At 40.8% G+C, this 14,795-nt stretch overlaps 1 protein-coding gene across 1 annotated transcript in view; it reads left to right on the top strand.

Annotated features, from left to right (window-relative positions):
* The window catches only part of vsig8a (V-set and immunoglobulin domain containing 8a), a 69,580-nt gene that overhangs the window by 38,654 nt on the left and 16,131 nt on the right, over nucleotides 1–14,795 (top strand). Inside the window, exons 5-6 of the mRNA XM_020938200.2 lie at nucleotides 1,304–1,426; nucleotides 8,905–9,046. Coding sequence (XP_020793859.1) covers nucleotides 1,304–1,426; nucleotides 8,905–9,046 — 265 coding nt within the window. The remainder of the gene's footprint in view (nucleotides 1–1,303; nucleotides 1,427–8,904; nucleotides 9,047–14,795) is intronic.

Here is a 14,795-nt window from a genome sequence, read left to right as displayed (position 1 = left end):
ACTTCCTGTATTACCACATGACATCACAAGTTGAAACAGAGAGTTTTTAGTTTGAGAGAAGAACACAACCTAAATATGGAGAGTTTCTATACAAGAGTAGTGTTATAATCATATGTACCCAGAAATATGCCAGTGTCCCTAAGAACGCCGTCCCTGGAGAGAGCATGTGAAGACGCACGCACCCGTTTTCTTATTCACTGCGCTCCGCACACCGAACCATTTCTTACCAAAACCACTTAATAAAATACATTTTCACAACACCTCCTGCGTGTCTTGCGGCAACTAAAGATGCACATGTAGAAGCGCTTGTTCTGTCCATCAAAATCATGCTAAATCAGTCAGTCACTTACTCTCGTGCCGCCACCTTCGCCCTCCTCCCGTGGTGCGTTCTGGCAAACCCGGACACATCCGCGCCAGTAGCTTAAATCCTTCCGTTGCGTGGGTTCCGGGGATCATGTGAGCTACAATTAATTTGCATGCTCAATTAAACTGATTATCTGTCTCTCTGAAATGATAAACGAGACCTGTTCATTCTGTACGCAAGGTATTACATGTACATTTATTAAGGGATTATGTAATGTGGGAGGGGCAAACGGGGGTATATAGGTACGCTCTGCAGCTCGGCCGTCAGTTGTGACCGGGTTACAGTGGAGGTAACGTGCACGGAGAGAACCAGAGCCAGAGAGCGAACGAGAGAGTGAGAGAGCAAACACTGCGCCACTTAAAGGGGAAGTCTAACAAAAACTCATTTTTGTTCGTTTGCCTCGAACTTGAATTTTTTTTTCCACTGAACCACTGTAAATATTTTTCCACTCACGTTTGGCACCTTTTTTTTTTTTTTTTTTTTTGCACTGTTGGAGAACACAATAAATCACCCAAAACACATTTCCTGACTAAGCCTGAGTTTTCTGGAATAAGCACCACAGCCATAATTAGCAAAGTAATATTGTTTATAATGGTTGTTTCTATGGAGATGTCACTGCTCTGCCTGGAATGTTCCACAGTATGACATTAAACAGCTCTACTTTACATTTATTCAATTACAGATGGTTTTATAGTTCAAAAATATCTAGAAAAACAGGCATTCTAACTGTGAGCAGCGTCGCCTCTCCACAGATCTGACCTGTAACTTGGTCTGGTTTGACAACAGAAAAGTTTAATACCATACTGTGAAACATTCCAGACAAAGCAACAACATCTCCACGGAGAAAAGCATTTGACGGACCCTCCACGGGAAAACTTACACAGTGTACCTTTAAAATCTGCATTATATTACATACTGAAATGACATTGTGGTTTTCAGACAGCGCTACCGGAGAACTGAAGATTAGCAACCACTCGCAGAGCCACGCGGGACTCTACCTGTGTGAAGTCAACAACGCCGTGGGGTCGGAGCGTTGCCAGGTCCACCTCCGATGCAGCAAACGTGAGTATACAAACAGAAAGCTCTTTGTGTCGCGGCCAAGGCTTTCATGAGTCGTACGAGATTCAGAAAAAAAGGGAATCCACTGGGGAGTGTGTGGACGCTGTGTTGTGTTGTAATGAGTACAGGAGCAGGGGGGTGGTTCACAGGAATACTTTAGTGAGCTGGGGTGTGTGAAAAACAAAAGAAAGTTTATATTTTAATTAACCTGCTCGTATAAATATCCTCACATGTTTTTATTGTTGTTTTAAATACAGTATATAAATCTGTTTTCTATATCTATGTTAGAATGTTGTTTCCTCATCACAAACAGACCTCGAGTTGTGTTTTGTTTCTTTCACACGTTTAATAGAGAAACTCTGCATATTTAGGCTGCGTTCTTGCACCTTGTGATGTCATGTGGTAATACAGGAAGAGCTCCACTATGTTTTTAAATGCCATACACCTTCACTAGAATCATCTGGATCATTTCAGTCCTGGAATTGCCAGTCTCAAGTGGAAAAAAGGTAGATGTTAATTTGAAAACCTCTGCTTCATGATGTCACAAGGTGGACCGGAGCGTTTTGAGCTTTGGAGATGTAGACAGACTAATAATAAAGGGTTATTCAAACATGTGTGAATGAAACAAAACACAACATTCTAAGGTAACAACATTCTAAGATGAGACAACACAAGAGTCAGTTTTGTGTAATATAGGACCTTTAAGTACCGTAATTTCCGGACTATAAGCGGCTACTTTTTCCTCACACTTTGGACCCTGCAGCTAATAAAACGATGCGGCGAATATATGGACGAATTCTTTGTTTGGCACATTGTCCATTCATATATACAGTCTATGGTTTAGCAACACAGCACATACACGCAGCCTGAGTGCAGAAACCACTGCTGTCTGTGCGGTTACACATGGATCCACGGTTAACATGAAGTTGCTACTGCCTCTGAATACTTCAACCCAGATTTTATAGACATCCATATGAATATGTATATAATATGTTGAGCAGGTTTCTTGAATCGTCGCCTTGAAGTGTCAGCATTTCTTCTTTGGGGGAAGTGATAACCCCCTCCAAACCATTGTAAATCACACCAAGTCTGTTTAGATAAGCCAGCTGGTTATCTCCACAGTCCCAGTTCTGCAAAAGAATTTGCTTAGAAGCACATAGGAGAATAGAAGCATGTAGGAAACACAATGGTACTATCCAACAGATAAGATCTCAGTGTTTAAGCTTCAACTCAATGTGTAACTTCATTAAACAATATTCAAACCACCACTTGATACAGTCTTCACTACACTAGCTATTGATACTGTTCACACACTCAAACAGTTTATCACTGTGTGATAAAATAAGTTTTGATGCTAAATGAATATTGGTGAAGTGGATATGTCTTACCCATATGTGTAAATGACGAGAAGAAGCGTCTCTCATTTTTCAGTACCCAGACATCCACTCATACATGATTGATAGAACTAGCCCCGCCCCCAGAAGAGCCTGAAATCTGCTGAAATCCTCCAAGACACTGACATGATACAAACAGGACAGAGACTCTTTCTGCAGGAGACGTGCACAGTAGAGCACAGGGAGAGACAGGGGTGATGAGCCGAGGAAGATTCTCATTTGATTGTGTTTTGAACACACACAGTTATCTTGTGCTTCATACACACACACCCTCCTCATGGAAAATACACGAAGAAATGCAGATGATGCAGCTTTTAAGTTAAAGACAACTGATGTGGCTGTGGAAGAAGGAAACAGAGCTGCTGCACATGAGCTCGGTGGTGAGATTTTGGCAACGGCAGCGTGACGAACTGGCTCAGTGCTAAAAGACTATAAAAATTTTCAGAAGTGATAAAAGCAGATGACCAGAACTTGAAAACGTTCTTGAAGATGTGGACACCTGCGACTTATATTCCTATATATGTACAATTTAAAATTTTAGTTTAAATTTTGTTGATACGGCTTATATTCAGGTGCACTCAATAGTTCGGAAATTACATTACATAAAGTATGACAATTTTTTTATTTAATTATTTTTTTGTAATTAAGTTAGACAAATTATAATACTGAAATTAATAGGCCATTTATAGAAGAAAAAAAGAAAGAAAACAGTGACATCTAAATGAAGAGACTGGGCCATTTTCTCAGTTTTCCCAGATATTGTCAGAGTTACTATCGCCAACAGAGTCCGCTGGAAGTCATCCTCTGCATGCATCCAAGTTTGTGACGTAAGTCTGAATAGAGCCCATACATCTATTTTGGTCTCAACATGAGTATAATTGGACACCCCTTGATATAAGCTTTCAGACACATATGATGTTTTGGTCCCACGCAAACAATGATACATGAACTCTTAAGCTGAAATGTTGCCATCAAGGTAATTCATAAATGGAAGTCAAATCTTTTTAAACACATTTGGTTTGTCTTTTAGAATGAATCATATCTGCTCCATGTGGAGATGATGAGATTGTTATTCTCAGAGTAATCAGAGAACACAGCTGGACATGTGGTGTGACGTCTAGTCTGGAGTACAGTGAATGAAGATGAATGGGCCAAAAACAACCCCCTGAGGGATCCATTATATTATACTGAAAATAGAGCCTTTTTGTAGTGCTGCAAAAAAATAAAATAAATAAATAAAAACTTATCCATGATGTTGTTCTCACTTAGAACAAAGTACAATACAACCTCTCCACCCACACACTCAGAATGTTCAGAATTATAGTTTATAACAGTAATTGCAAATGCCTACATGCCATATATTGTTCTAATGAAAAAAGAATCTGTTACACAGTCAGCTAAACAAATTGTAGGTTTAATTGTCAAAGCACAAACAAGCCCACACATTTGTATTTCCAGATGCAAAAAGTCAACTGAACAACTGAATGTTTAGACAGAAACAGACAAGCTGTTACAGATGATGTTGCTGCAACATTTCTGCACATCTAAGTGGCCTTTGTCCATCTATCCATTTTCTTCTGCTTATCCGGGGAAGCAGTCTAAGCAGGGACTCCCAGACTTCCTTCACCCCATACACATCCTCTAGTGTCCTTTGTGTCTCAGTCAAAAGTCTAGTGCGGTTTAACAGGAGGACATTCACAGAGGGTCAGCAGATCTGTGTCAGGGCAGTTTCAGGAGAGGAAGAGCCAAGAGTGTCAGCAGCCTCCAGGGGGAGCCAGTGAACACAACAGGAAAGGCCTCAGTCCACTCTGGTGTTTCAGTTGTTGATGAAATGGTCCATTCCCTCAAAGTGTTTCCTCTGGAAGATCTGCCATGTTTGTTCTCACATATGGTGTAAAAAGCCTGTAGCATTTCAAATGTCCCTAGGTAGCTACTTAGCTATCCTCTTACACAGTCTCCATGGATACAGGAAAAACAAACAGCTCATTTCACAAAATTCAACTGTCCTTTACTTGTGTCCTTTGAACTGCACATACTGTACTTCTTAGTTGGTTAACATCCCATGTTAAAAACTGAGCTCAAGAACCAGGTAGCCACAAAAGCAGCTGACCACCCCATAGTTATGGAATCAAAAAAGAAAAAACAAATTCAAGTTCATAATTGTACTGACTGGCAAGAGATATGGCATACAAAGTACAAGATGATTCCATAACTCTAACCCAAAAAATATACCAAAATGTCTAAATTACGCAATAGTTAACACTGTAGAAGCCTTTAAAAAAAAGAGTAAATTGTTGTGTTTTGAAAGATATAGAGCTCTGGAATGAATGAATTATGCATTTTTTTTTTTTTTTTTTATTTTATTTTGGCTCTTATATATACAGTAAGTCAGGCATGTCCAAACTATGGCCCGTGGGCCAAATGCGGCCCTCAGACAAATTTTTTCTTGTCCCTCAGGCTTCCAGGTGAATTGGCCCAAATTACCTTGCATCAGTAAAAAATTTGCTTTTTACTGCAAGTTTTTTTGAAAATCTACCTTGATAAAGGCAATATTTCATATTTAGTGTGTGGTTTTGAAGATCTTAGCATGAATAAAGACTGATGGCTCATTCTGAAGTGTTAAAAATGCAGATATTTCAAATATTCACTGTACTGAGCACCAGTCTACAGCCCTCGATCAGCCCTCTGCTTCATCTGTGTTTATATATGTGGTCCTTGATGAAAAAAATATGGACACCCATGCAGTAAGTCATAAGTGAAATTGTAAATGCAAACTTTCTGTTCACACACTGCTTTTCTTTCTTGGAATACTGTCATTGTTTAAAAGGGTTAGGCATTAGAAGTACTTTTTACTTTGGCCTAAACCCTGATCGATCATGATCCATGGGGTTGTAATCTATGTTTTGTTTTGTTTTGTAGTACTGCCAAATGACCGAATAAAACTACTAAACACAAAAACAGAGTTATGATTAGACCAATCCAAATAAATTATAACACCTTTATTTTGTTAAATCAAGGTTTAAATTGCCAAAAAAATTCATTCCTTGATGACATAGGTAGGGGTATTCCATTTTAGAACTCTTTATTCTAAACTTTTCTTCACGAACTGCCACTTCACTGATATAAAACTACACTAAGCACAGGTACTACCCCACCAAACCACGCAATCATTATAAAAACATGAAAACCTTTATATTGACTTTAAAATCCATAGAGGCGCTTCTCCGCATAGAATATTAAAGCAGTACATTACATGACATTAACGATGTGAGATCCTGTCTGAAGAGGCCGGGGGCGCGGATTAGCATAAGCAGCGGGTAATTACATCTAGCAACAGGTGCAGTGTTCAAATGGGAGCTTATCGCAGGACGATGCTAGCGCTGGAAGATGAAGGGCGCTGATGGAGAGGTATCGGAGCGGTAAAGAGCTAACCGGGGACTATTAGCTAGAGCCAGTGAAAGAGATACAGTATGATTAGGGAGATGATGGAGAAGGGAGGAGGTGATGGTGCATGAAAGAGGCGATCAGTGGAGGTATAGGAAGGATGGAGGTAGAGATGTTAAGCAGAATCACTGAGCTCTGATGAAAAGGAGCGATTTCAGAAATATAGATTAGTCTGGAGGTAAAATCAAAGCTGAAGTAAGTTGTAACTGGCTACTGGGAATTGATTTTGAGTTCAACTTTTTGATGTATTTGTGTATGTATTTAGCATTTTTACAGTTGTATTAATCAGGACACTTTAAACCAGGGGTGCTCAATATGTCAAAGGTCGTGTGGGTAGATCGTCGTGTCTTAGTACTCGTCTCGGACTCACGTTTGGACTCGGTCTTGTGTCTCACTCAAGGTCTTGACACTCAACAAGTGCGATCATATTTCATTACAGCTGCTGCTGTTGGCAATAAACTTGAACCGGGGTGCAGGAGCGTGTGGGGCGTCTCAGTGCAGCCTGTGCGCTCATTTGAAACCCGCGGAGACTCTACGGCACATCACAAACACACACGCTCCCTATGCACGGCTCGTCTGCAACAGCGTGTGCCCTCGATGTACCAGCGTGCATCACAGGGCAGGTTCAACTTCCTAAACATCCTACCTGTCCATCTGCCTCACGTCAGGACGCCGCCCCTCGCTCCTTCCTGCGTACAGCGAACACAAGAATGCTTGTGGGTAAAAACAACAAAATATTTTCTCGAAAGTGAATTTCGATTCGACGGTGACGGCATTTTTGGGTCTTAAAAACGCAAACATCTTAAACCACAGTCCAGAGTGGAAAAGTTGAATACACTCCACTTTAGAGTTTCTATCTACACTGCACAAGACGTAAAACTCTGGTCAGATCTGCTCACGTCGCATACACGTTTACGTCACATATATACAGTACACAGAAACCTGGCATGCATGCCCAATCAAATTCCACACACTTTTACGTCACCATATGCAGGTTTCCTCCCAAAAATGCTCACCTAAATGCGGAATAAGAAGTGAAGACGCAACACCGCTTTTGCCTCTTTTGTTCAGACCGTCATCATATAAACGTAGCCTCATGGGTTTGCTAAAAGAAAATTTCATCTCAGCAAAATGCACTTTCACATCCAAAACTAATCAATCATCTCCAAAAACTCTCACACTTTGCTCATGTGTTTTTCGTGCTATTTAATTCAATTGAAAGTGCAGCTCAGAAGTTTTAGTTCTTCTCTCAGGAACCACAGAAATGATGATTGATGTTTCTTTTTAATGCAGTCAATGGTCTTGCACCTTCCAACTTGTGTGAGATTTTGACCCCTCACCAACCCAGCAGAGCTCTACGATCTGCTGGGCAACATCTGCTGGAGGTCCCCCGGTCCCAGTGCAAACAGTGGGGTGATCGTTCTTTTGCAGTTGCTGGTCCAAAACTCTGGAACTCTTTGCCCATTGAGTTACGGTCCATCCCTGTCCTGCCTTTGTTCAAAACCAAACTTAAAACCTACTTATTTAGAATGGCTTTTAACACATAGTGGCCCTGTGACACTTTCTTTATTTTAATTGTGTAATGTGCTTTGTTGACCTATGTTTATTGTTTTTTATCTTGTTTTAATGTTGTACAGCACTTTGGTTAGCTTTGGTTGTTGGAAGGTGCTATAGAAATAAAGTCTGATTGATTGATTTATTGAGAATCACTGGGTTATCGCTGTCTGGTATTGAGGTTCACACTTTACACAGATGAATTTTGGACTGGAAAAGCTTTGCAAAAACTGTCTGTGTTGTGTTATGTCAAATATCAATCTATACATTATCGATTGCAGAGTAGACTTTGCAGTATTTGATCCAAAATATTGATGCAGAAGAAAAGATGTTGGATGCTGCAAATACATCAACAATACATATCCATCCATTTTTTTCCACTTATCTGGGGCCAAGTCACAGGGGGCAGCAGTCTAAGCAGGGACTCCCAGACTTCCTTCACCCTGGACACTTCCTCTAGCTCCTCCGGGGGACCCCAAGATGTTCCCAGAGACATAGTCCCTCCAGTGTGTCCAAGGGTCTTCCTCGGGACCTCTTTCCAGTGGGACAAGCTCGGAACACCTCCCGAGGGACAATACGGTTCTGTAATATGTAATGTGCTCCTGGAAAGTAATTTACAAATCTCACAGTGTGTTTATCTATGGATAGTCTATAGTCTATGCTTTCCCTGAGACCCTTCTCCGTGTTTGACTCGTGTGAAATCTTTTATTTTTAGTTTTCGGGTGCTCAGAAATGGTAGAATTTTGCCATTCTGTTTGAGTTTCTGTATTAAACATGACAGAGTTTGGGCCAATGTCCTTGAGCGCACGGGAACAGACCTGCAGTATTGAGAAAAACAGGCTGAATTCACCGCTCATGGGTGTTCGTGAGCGAGAGCTGTGTCAAGTGTTCCGAGAAGGAGCCCGAGAACGGTGTGAACTGATGAGAAATGTTCCAAATTTTGTGACCGCCTCAGCCTCTGTTCAGATCCACGTTGGAATCAAATGATCAAATTCAGTATCATTATTTTAAAATCATGAAATCATCTCCAGACCGCCGCAGACTCGACTCTTCTCTTCTCTTATGTGTGTACGTGTTGTGTTTTTGCAGCCCCCAACCGAGCGGCGGTGATCGTGGGGACGGTGATCGGCTGCATCCTCCTCATCCTCATCCTGCTCCTCTTCATCGCAGTGCTCTACTGGAAACTCAGGGGGCGCCGCAGATACGACAAAGAGTTCTCCAATGACATCAGGTACACGGCTCAGGCTAGAATACTTCAAAATGACACTGTTAAATCACTTTCACTATACTTTGACAACTATGATATCTCTATTTTTTAAGGTTTCTACTGTATATTATGCAAAATTAAGTTATAATGTTGTTACCTTGTCAAAAACATGCTTGGAGTTGTGTTTTTTTTTCATTCACACATGTTTAAGTAACCCTTTATTATTAGTCTGTCTACATCTCCAAAGCTCAAACCGCTCTCTTCCACCTTCCACCATTTTTTTTGCAGAGATACAAAGGGCTGAAATGATCAAAAATGATTCCAGTGATGTGTATGTGTTTAAAAACAGTGGGTCCATATCATGCTATTTTCTGATCTATGTTATGAAATGTTGTTTGTTTCCTCGTCACAAACAGACCTGGAGTTGTGTTTTGTTTCATTCACACGTTTAACACAGAAATCCTGCATATTTATTTCTTCTCTCAAACTGAAATCTCTGTTCCACCTTGTCAGGAAGTGCTTCACTGTGTTTTTAAACTCCATAAACCTTCAGTGGAATCATTTAGATAATTTCAGCGCTGGAAGTGCCACTCTTCTACTGCAGGGGTGTCCAAACTTTTTTCATCAAGGGCCACATATCTAAACACAGATGAAGCAGAGGGTCGATCGAGGGCCGTAGAATGGAGCGCAATACAGTGAATAACTGAAATATGTGCATTTTTAAACATGTTAAAATGAGGCATCAATCTTTATTCATGCTAAGATCCTTAAAACCACACACTAAATATTAAATATTGGCTTTATCAAGGTAGATTTTCAAAAACTTGCAGTAAAAAGTACATTTTTAATTGATGCAAGGCAATTTGGGCTAATTCACCTGGAAGCCTGAGGGCCAAGAAAAATTTGTCTGAGGGCCGCATTTGGCCCCCGGGCCATAGTTTGGACATGCCTGCTCTACTGAATAAAATGGTGAAAGGTAAATGTTAATTACCACTACATGACATCACAAGGTGGAACAGAGTACTTTGAATTTTGGAGATGTATACAGACTAAAGGTGCTTTCACGCTGACAGTAGTTAGTGCGCACCAAACATTCCATTTGAACCAGAAGTTCTTAGTTTGGTTTGTTTTCGTTGGTGTGACAGCATCAATCGCACTCACATCCGCACTAAATCAAATGGGCCGAGACCTCAAAAAAGAGGTGGTATCAGTCCGCTTGATTCTGCACCAAATGCCAGACTCTGGTGCAGTCTCTGGTGTGAATGTGGACTCGGGTCCAAACCATAGACAGTAGGTCCAAATATCTCGATATTTTAAATATATCGAGATATTTTTTAAACTTGATATATCGATATAATGCTTATATTCAATATTGATTTCGCCGCTTTGTTTGTTTGTCTTCTCTGTCGTTGCCCGCGTGCCCCCGCCTCACTGATTTTGTTCGCTCATGTTTCATTCTCTCCTCACTACCGCCGGGAAAGCCGAAAGTTGGTGCCAGTGAAAAGCTTCTAGCGCCATGAAACTTTTCCACCATTTACAGACAAGGCAGCACATCCTCATATTCCACCGACTTTTGTCCTTTCGTCCGAAAGAAGCTGAACCACATGAGCAGCAAAAGGAGTGCGCTGTTTATGCAAATGAGCCATGCTCTTTTAAGTTTCTTTCTGTAAAACGTAAACAAGTCTACACAAAACTGCATTAAACACATTATTATCTCAAACGGTCTGATGTGGATCTAAAGTCGTTATGCTTTATATATTGTAAAGTTTATTTATGCAGAAGATTTTAATTAATAATCTGCTGCAGTGTCACTTGTACAATAGTGTTTGGAAACGTTGGGTTTGATCTGCAGTGGATTGTGGGAAACCTCAGAGCTCCTTACTGCTGGATAATAACATGAATCTATTAAAATAATGAACATCCTTCTTCTGCTAAAGGAGCTCACGGTTATTATTGGTCTAGATAACAGAGTTAATGCAAAGATGACCTTGTGTTGAGTTGTTTTATTTATGAATGAAAATATGTATTATTTCTTTTATTTTACAGTTAAATTATTATTTATGTAATTAGGTTTTTTTGTAATCTTAAATCTTCCTATATGAACTGCCGACGTCTTACACTTTAATTTAAAAAAAAGATCTTGTGGAATTTGGTATATTTGTTTTTGCAGTTGTTTTTGGGGGTTATTTTTCCCTGTACAGATATATATCGTATATCGAGATAGAGCAAAATATATCGAGATATATTTTTTGATCCATATCGCCCAACCCTAGGTCCAAACAAAACTATGTGAAATGCATCATGGGAGGGCAGGTTCAGACTCCTGAATTGACCTGCCCCCCAGTCCTCAATTTTTACTGTCCCAAATTTAGCAGGCCCCGTATGTAACAGGGGCCGAGGTTGGGTCTGGACGCCTTTGGCCGGCAGTTCGTAGATTCTAGACGCCGGACTCCGCTTGAGGGGCCCATACCCTGCAGAAGGGCTCTGTGAGAAGGCCACTGGGCGGCACGGTGCATCTCGGCCTCACTTCTGAGAGGTCTGTTGTGCGGGAGAGCCCCAGCATCCCAGCTGTGGGCAGGAGCCGTGGACATACATCAATCGGACCAATTTTGGTTGACTTGCAGGTGTGAAAGCGACCACACTGGAGTCTATATGCTACATAATAACAATTGTATGGCCTGGTGCGGACCAAATATTCAAACTAGCGGTGTGAACATGGCCTAATAATAAAGGCTTACTCAAACATGTGTGAATGAAACAACACACAACTCCACATATGTTTTTGAGGACGTAACAACATTATAACACAGCTTAAAGCTCACAAGAGTCAATTTTACATAGTAAAGAACCTTTAAAAGCCAGTTTTGTCTAACATCTCCCCTTCAAGCTCATATCACTTTGTGTCTTAATGTACATTCAGATCAACTTCACAGAACAGATTCCTGTGGGAGCTTGAATATTCTACTATTACTCACCAGCAGGGGCTCTGGCTTCAAGGAGCAGACAGAGCATTATTTCAGTAAAAGTTTGTCTAATTCTATAACTTTGAAGCTCACAGGCCCGTCAGATCTGTTCAGAACACAAATGTCTGTTCAAAAGATTCAAACGCAGAAGAAGAAAGCAACCCCTCTTAAAACACGAGATTATATTATTATATGAGATGAGAGAGTCAGCTGTCTTGACCTTTTAATGCACTTCAGATAATGAGAAATTAATCGCATTACAGGCCTGCTATAACTACATTAACATTATTGTAGAATGGCAAGTCAATTTGTCTTCTTTCTATTAGGGATGGGAGTATCTACAGTAAGGATTGATACTTTGCAGTGACATCATGTGGGGGTGTATGTCTATGGTGGAGTGTTTAGGAGTTACCATGGTGATGCAATGCACACTGGCAATCGCTGTCAAAAAACTCGTACGGTAGTCTGAAAACTCAGATGTTCGTGGTCCTGTTTAGGTGTTTGATTTACAACAAAAAGGTGAGAGTGACTAATGGAAAAACCGTTGGCTCGCTTGTGACTGTAATTTTGGTAAATGGACACATTTTTATATAGCGCTTTTCTACCTTCGAGGCACTCAAAGCACTTCACAACAACAAACCACTCACCCATTCAGACACCAGAGTACACAGACCCAGGATTTGAACCACCAACCTTCTGATCACTCAAATGCTCTGCCAGCTGAGCTACTGTCGCCCCATTTTATTTGTGAGAGATTTGTTTAACAGTGCAAATCATGTCAACTGTTGAAGTTCAGACTAAAGCAGCCTTTCCTGGTCAGTTTGTGTTAAAATAAAGCTCTGATCTAACAAAGCTTCAGACATAGCAGAGCCTACAGTTAGCATCACACCCCCAAGGACTTTTGATGACCTCAGCTGGATAGTATCAATTATTGTACTAGACCAGGGTGCTCAATACGTCGATCGCGATCTACCAGTCGATCGCCAAGGTCATGTGGGTAGATCGCCGTGTCTCGTCTCGGACTCGATCACGTTTGGCCTCGGTCTTGTCTCTCACTCGAGGTCTGACACTCAACAAGTGCGATCATATTACGGCCACTGCTGTTGGCAATAAACTTGTACCGGGTGCGGGAGTGTGTGGAGCGTCTCACTATAGCCTGTGTGCCATTTGGAACACGCGGATACTGTGCGGCACATCACAATCACACACGCTCCCTGCATGTGGCTTGTTCGCAACAGCGTTAGTCCTTGTGTACCAGCGTGTATCACAGGGCAGGTTCAACTTTTTTAAGACATCCTACCTGTCCATCTGCTCACGTCAGCGCACCGCTCCTCGCCTTTTCACGCTCTCGCTCTTTCCCAGGTAAAGCGCACAGGCTCCTGCCACAATGCGCAGATTAGAAGGACAAGACAAAACGCGAAGCAAAAATTGATCTAAATTGATGTTAGAGTGTTGGCACAGAGGATGCCAACAGCACAGAGCAGATCTACCGCGACATGTGGCTGAAGTTTGCCTAATAAAAGTGCACAAATACATCTGGGTTTGGTTTGGTAAATGTGCAGAGGCTAAACCCCACTGTAAAACTCGTACTAACCATGTAACTCCAGTTAGGAACTTAAAAAAACAGGTTTAAAAATCCTAATCACTGTCTTCACTTTTTTCAGTTTTCTGTAAAGTGCTATTGAAAGTTCTCTTAAGTCCAGTACAGTTTCCTTGACTTTGTATTCAGTCGATCATTTTTGACTTGGACATTTTATAAGCAGCTCGCATGCTGAAAAAGTGTGGGCACCCCTGATTCAAGTAATTACAAACATGTAAAAAGTTTAATTGTGTTGTGCAGTATTATCTCATGACGTTATGCAAGGTACATCAAAATGTGTTGTACATGTAAGAATTCATAATACATTTACAAATAATTATATGTTTAACATTTTTGTACTAGGTGGTAGATCTTTCAGACACGATTATTTTAAAAGTAGCTCACATACTGAAAAAGTCTGAGCACTCCTGTACTAGATGAATCGATACAGACTCAAATTTGGGTATGGATACATCCCTTTATCAAAATTCACACAACTAGTTTAGATCTTTTTCCTATAACCCCTTATTTACACCATTTACACACGAGCAGCACACACGCAGGCTTGGATTTCCATTTTTAATGGTCAGATAATTTACACCAGCAGCGTCATATGCGCGTCCAGCGGCCGTCGTGACGCTACGGCCGCTCAAACAGGTAAGACAGGAAATTAGCACGTGGTGTCAAAATAAACTTCCAATGCCCTTTCAAAATATGTTCTCTAAAACCACTACGTCTGTGTAGACACCGTGCATCGCATCTAGGAGCTCAGGGAATGACTCATGATGGACTACAGAAAGTTTACAACCGTGGAGGATAAATATAAAATACTTTATGACAGTAGACAGCAACTTTTAAACTTTAAAATCTGAAAAATGAAATAGTGAATATCTTAATTATTGCAAGCACCACAGATACAGCTCGTTATCGCTGCAAAGTATCGTCTCTCTTGTCAACTTTTCTATTGTGATGTAAAACATAACTCATCCAATCAAAAATGAATACATAAACAATGTGAAAAATTTTGTTTTGATGAGAATATTCAGAGGCTGGTGTCACAGGAGCAGATCTGTTGTCTCTGGTGTAAACTGAAGCTTTTAAAAGTACGCATGTATAAAGGCAGGGAAGGATTGAAATCTGCTGAAACTCTTCTTTAAAGCGGGACTAAACACCTAAACTCTACCCACAATCACATTTCAGTTAGAGCTGCTAAACTGGGCACTAAAGCCCT

This window comes from Boleophthalmus pectinirostris, unplaced genomic scaffold (genome assembly GCF_026225935.1).
Source record: "Boleophthalmus pectinirostris isolate CB_2022bp ecotype Guang Dong unplaced genomic scaffold, ASM2622593v1 HiC_scaffold_18, whole genome shotgun sequence".
Lineage (NCBI taxonomy): Eukaryota > Metazoa > Chordata > Actinopteri > Gobiiformes > Gobiidae > Boleophthalmus > Boleophthalmus pectinirostris.
Note: the sequence above shows the minus strand (reverse complement) of the source record. Positions and strands in the feature narration are given on the sequence as shown.